This window comes from Hibiscus syriacus, unplaced genomic scaffold, assembly GCF_006381635.1.
Source record: "Hibiscus syriacus cultivar Baekdansim isolate YM2019G1 unplaced genomic scaffold, ASM638163v2 tig00116937_pilon, whole genome shotgun sequence".
Taxonomy (NCBI): Eukaryota; Viridiplantae; Streptophyta; class Magnoliopsida; order Malvales; family Malvaceae; genus Hibiscus; species Hibiscus syriacus.
The window spans coordinates 898548-904150 of NW_024063475.1; the positions used below are offsets into that span (position 1 = coordinate 898548).

Genomic DNA, 5603 nt, shown 5'->3' on the forward strand with positions numbered 1-5603 from the left:
TCTTTTATTTATGAGTGAGGAAATATCTTAATATTGTACACATTATATCAGATTATTCAAAATAAATACATTATAAATATTTAAATTAATAATATCATTAATTGTATCTTAACCGATTTGTATTAGTATCAGATTATTCAAAATAAATACATTATAAATATTTAAATTAATAATATCATTAATTGTATCTTAACCGATTTGTATTAGTATTACTAGGACAACTTAGATATTATAAGTTTAAACTTATTTAAATACATAATTTTTAAAATTTAATATCTAAGATATTATGAAAATTTAGAAATTATTAAAAATTATAATATTGTGATTTAGAAAAAAAAATTAAAAACTAAGAATATTCAAATCCAAACTCTAATAATTTCCCCTATTTATTATGAAAAAATTAAATCCACTTGTTGCAGTTCATACAGGTGCAGGAACAAGGAATTGTTTCTTTTTCAATAAAATATAAAAAAAGTCAAAAACTTAACAATTAATTCAAAGAAGAGAAGATATTGACCAAGTTTATGAAGGGAAAGTTTTCTTTTTCTTAATCTAAATTTCTCTCAATATTTTGAGCCGTCTTTTTTTCTTTAATTTTATTTAGTCGATAATGACACTAATTTTAATATTGATTATCGATCGTTGATGATTTTTTTATATTATGTTATTTTTTTATTTTTATTTTTTTTAATTTAAAATAAGAATTTTTGTCATTGTAACATGTTTTTCTATGCTCTTGTGGCATGTTTCTTGTAATTTTTGATACTCTTTTTTATACATATGTGATCGTATTAGTGCTCGCACAAAATCTCTCGCAACATTTGTTTTTTGATTGATTTGTAAGTGGGCACGTATTGTCGGATTCCCTCTTTGTTAAAATGTTGTTTGTCGATAAAACCATAATAGTACAACGAAATAGTATGTCAAATTATTTGGTTCACTTACAACTTCTTTATCACTTCATAAAATATCTAGTTCGATAGACACAATACGTTTTATGAATGTTACTAGGTTTTTCGGATGTTGAACATCATTTTCAAAGAAATGTTTTTTTTTCATATATTTAGATTTAATATTTTGTTTTATATATAAATTTTTTGATGCGATAAAATTTTTTTATATTTTTATTAATGAAATCTAAATGCCATCGTTAAAACAACAATCAAAGAATGGCAATCTTACAATAATGTACAAAATTAATCCTACTTTAACTAACTATAGCTCTATAAATATCATTTACGTAGAATCAAAATCAACAAAGTATACACAAGTAAAAGCTCTCTTTTGCCCAGAAAAGATTTCTGATCATGTCCGGTGGATACCCTCACCACCCTGCCGGCTACGGCTACGGCTACGGTGCCCCGCCATCTCAGCCCTACACAGCCGCTCCATACACAGCCGGCGCGCCTCCACCTCCTCAACCGTACGGCGCTCCATACGGCGCTTCACCATACGGTGCACCTTCTGCTCCCTACTCTGCCCCTCCGGGAGAGAAGCCAAAAAAGGACAAGCTCGGGGTACATGGCGTTGGTGGCGCTCCTCCAGCACATGGCGGAAACTATCCTCCCATGGGAGGTTATGCGAGCCCGTTTGCAGCTCTGATGCCATCGGTGTTTCCACCGGGGACAGATCCTAACATCGTGTCCTGCTTTCAAATGGCCGATCAAGATGGGAGTGGGTTTATCGATGATAAGGAGTTGCAGAGAGCGCTTTCTTCGTATAATCAAAGCTTCAGTTTAAGAACTGTTCATTTGTTGATGTATCTCTACACTAACACTAACACCAGAAAGATCGGTCAGTTCCATTTTCCTTCTACTTTCATCTTAAATTCTTCCACTGCCTTTCGGCCCCAATTGCAATTGAATTATTAGGTTACATTTTAAAAAATTAGAAATCATAAAGAGATAACGAACATTGGTATATTGTAACGCAATTGCATTATTTTTAAATTTCACTGTTGAATTAAACTTACCCTTACTTTTATCAGCAATTTAACTAGTTGTTTCCCATGAAAATTTCTAAATGCAGGTCCGAAGGAGTTCAGTTCAGTGTTCTATAGTCTTCAGAATTGGAGGGTAACTTCCATCCCTTCCATTTTGTATTTTGTAAGAAAGCGATTGATTAAGGATCGAAGTATCCTTTGGTAATGCTCTCTAAAAACACTTTTAATTAGAAAGTTTGTTATGACAATAATATTAATGCTAAACGGGTAAAAATTAAAAAAAAATTATGGTGTCATAATATTAATGCTAAACGGGTAAAAATTAAAAGAAAAATTATGGTGGAAACATAGTTTCTAGTTATTTCATTTTCAACTTTTTTACTCTTATTAGTATAAATGTTCCGTTCAATTATGTATTTATATTTTATTTTAATAATTTAATACTAACATTCTTAAAAAAGTAATTTATTACTTAATAATTTATTTTAATTATTTAAAAATAAATAAAATTTATAGTTTATATATTAAAATATTAATAGTGAGTTATTATAAAATATATTTTTATTATAATTATATTTTTTTATTTGTATTTTTTATATTTTAAATTTATAACATAATGTATATAATAAATATTTTATCTTTTTAAATTCACTTTTTAACCATAATTTCATACAATTAAATTTTAGTCTGTTCTTTTGTACAACACTTTTAAAAGTCACTTTTCAAAAATTATATCAGGCCTAACTCGATTACATTTATCAGGTTATTCAGCTTTAAAAAAATGGGTTTGGTGCAGGCCATTTTTGAGAGATTCGATAGGGACAGGAGTGGCAAAATCGATACCAATGAACTGAGAGAAGCACTCTTGAGTCTAGGATTTGCAGTTTCTCCGGTTGTGTTGGATTTGCTCGTCTCAAAGTTTGATAAAACTGGAGGCAAATCCAGGGCAATTGAATATGACAACTTCATCGAGTATGACTGCTGTCTTATCTTGTTGAATCCAATTACTCGTGGAATAAAAACATGACCAAATTTATGTATATAACATCAACTAATCTATCATCTTTTTCTTCCTTCTTTTATGCAGGTGCTGCCTTACAGTTAAAGTAAGTTTCTTTTCTACTAAATCTCTTCATCTAACATGATGGGTCGTGTACGAATCAAGCTACCTCAATGTTAATAAATAGTTGTTATTTCTAAATGTATCAGGTTCGAGTACGACGTTATGTAGGGGTGTTTAAACATTCATTGTTAAATGATTAAGAGTCTTTCGAATAAATATTATCTTATAATCACCTCATACGGATAAAAGATTTTAATCTATGTTTGGTTCTTTGGATTGATCGTGTAGGGACTAACTGAGAAATTCAAGGAAAAGGACACGATGTATAGCGGTAATGCTTCGTTTACTTACGAAGCCTTCATGCTCACCGTTCTGCCATTCCTGATTGCATAAATTGAAAGCAAAACAGTGGTATGGTTGATTATGAGTTTGCATTTTATGGAGTATGTTGCTTTAGTTCTTTCAACTTGAGTTGTTTTTCGTTGCTATATATTAACATATAGCAAATAAAGAAGCATATGTGCATTACTTTGTATTTGTAGTATTTTGAAGTCAATTCCAATAGTGCTGTTTTCTTGATTTGTTGTTGAAAAAGACTACGTGATGCACCAATCCAATCTCGGTGGTAAAGGAATTGTTGTTATTCCTTGATATCCTAGGTTCGAGCATCATGAATGTCAAAGAAACGAGCATTCAATGTCAAATGATTGAAAATTATCTTTAAACAGATATTACCTTGTATTTATCATAAATTAATAAAAAAATAATAATAAGGCCACGTGATGAATTTTCAGATTATTACACATTTACCTAATGCCCTTGTGAATTGCAAATTCAGAATAAGTCTAAGCATATTGCTATATTTTAGTTGCTTTTCTTTTATTTATGCAATCAACCAACCATTGACTATGTATTTCTTCACTATGAAGTTTCGTGGAGTGTGAAATTGATGCATACGGTTGTTTGGGGAGGGGGGGGGGGTTCAATACACTTGTATTATAATCCATCCTCTTGAGATCTTGTAGTATTTTAAAAATACAATGCAATTTATTTAAACTTTAGCTAAACTACTTAAATAGTCATGAAAATTTTAACAATGGTTTAGGGTAAGTTGATAATGCTTTCTAAAAGCACTTTTAGCTTAAAAAAACTTGTTTTGACTGTAAAAACAATGTTAAATGGATAAAAATGAAAAAACATTCCGGTGAAAACTATGATTTCAAACGGTGGTTTCAAACAAACCGCAAAAGTTAGGACTTCTAGCTTTTTTATTTTCAACTTTACGTTTGAAAACAAATTATAATTTTTCTCTTATCTATACATAGGTTCTACTCAATTATGTATTTACAATTTATTTCAATAATTTAATACTAACATCCTTAAAAAATAATTTATTACTTAATAATTTATTTTAATTACTTAAAAGTATATAACATTCATGGTTTATATATTAAAATATTAATAGTGAGTTATTATAAAATATATTTTTATTATAATTATATTTTTATTTGTATATTTTATATTTTAACTTATAACATAATGTCTATAAGACATTTTATCTTTTCAAACTCACTTTTCAAAAGTTATATCAAACTGACCCTTAATCATCCAAATAATAAATGTCGATCATGTGTGAACAATACCTATCTTAAAATTTAAAGTATGTACACAAATAATCATCGATTATAGGGTGTTACCTTGTTGAATCCCCTAACTATTAAAAGTTATAAAATGATCCCTTGATTATAGAGTATTGATTTGTTGAGTCTCTCGACTATTAAAAGTTACAAAACAGTCACCCAAATATTAATATGTTCCAAACTTGTCATTTTTCGTTAAAAATTTAGCAGTTGTTTGAGTTGGACATTAACCTGTTGATTGAGATATGATAAAATTTGATTACAAAATTGTTTGACCTGTATTTTTTTAGATCGACTATCTGTTTACATTATGTTGCCGAGTCAGTGCTCGAAAGCAACAAAGGTTGTTGAGTTAATCAATTGACGGAATTGGCCAAGAGGGGGGTGAATTGGCAATAAAAATTTTGGTGGAAGCTTTTGCAGAAAATTGAAAGAAATTGCACAGCAATTTAGAGTGGTTCGACTTTATCAACCAAAGTCTACGTCCACTACCTTAGCTATCCACACTAAGGATTTTCCAACAAATTCACTAATTTGTTCTTTCTTTTGAGGCCAAAGAGATAACCTTACAACTCCCTCAAGAATATACCCCAATTCTTGAGAACACTCTTTTCTCAAAGAGAAATACAAATTTGCAAACTTACAAGAAAAACCTCACAAGGCAATATGTTTGCACAATTCTAGAACAAAGAAAGAACACTCAAGAATAAATACAATTGAGCACAATAAGTGTTCTTGAAAGCAAAATGAATATTGAATGAAAATAGGCTTGAAATGCTCAAACTTGAGGTTTGATGCTTTCTCTTTGATTCTCTCTTGATTCTAATTGCTTGATGTTTCTTGTTATTGATCAATGGCTTCTAAGCTTGCTTAAATACACCTTGAATCATTTCTGAACGTTGGGGATGATTAGAGAAGATATTATAGCCGTTTTAGTGTGAAAACAATTAATAAAACA

General features: G+C 29.6%; 1 protein-coding gene across 1 annotated transcript; it reads left to right on the top strand.

Annotated features, from left to right (window-relative positions):
* The first annotated feature begins 1271 nt into the window (after window positions 1-1271).
* Window positions 1272-3436, top strand: LOC120187988 (calcium-binding protein CBP-like). The gene is made up of 5 exons (XM_039191560.1): window positions 1272-1794; window positions 2029-2075; window positions 2739-2914; window positions 3030-3048; window positions 3294-3436. Exons 1-5 carry the CDS (start codon window positions 1308-1310, stop codon window positions 3396-3398), a joined length of 834 nt encoding a protein of 277 aa, XP_039047491.1. The 5' UTR covers window positions 1272-1307; the 3' UTR covers window positions 3399-3436.
* The last annotated feature ends 2167 nt before the right edge of the window (window positions 3437-5603 follow it).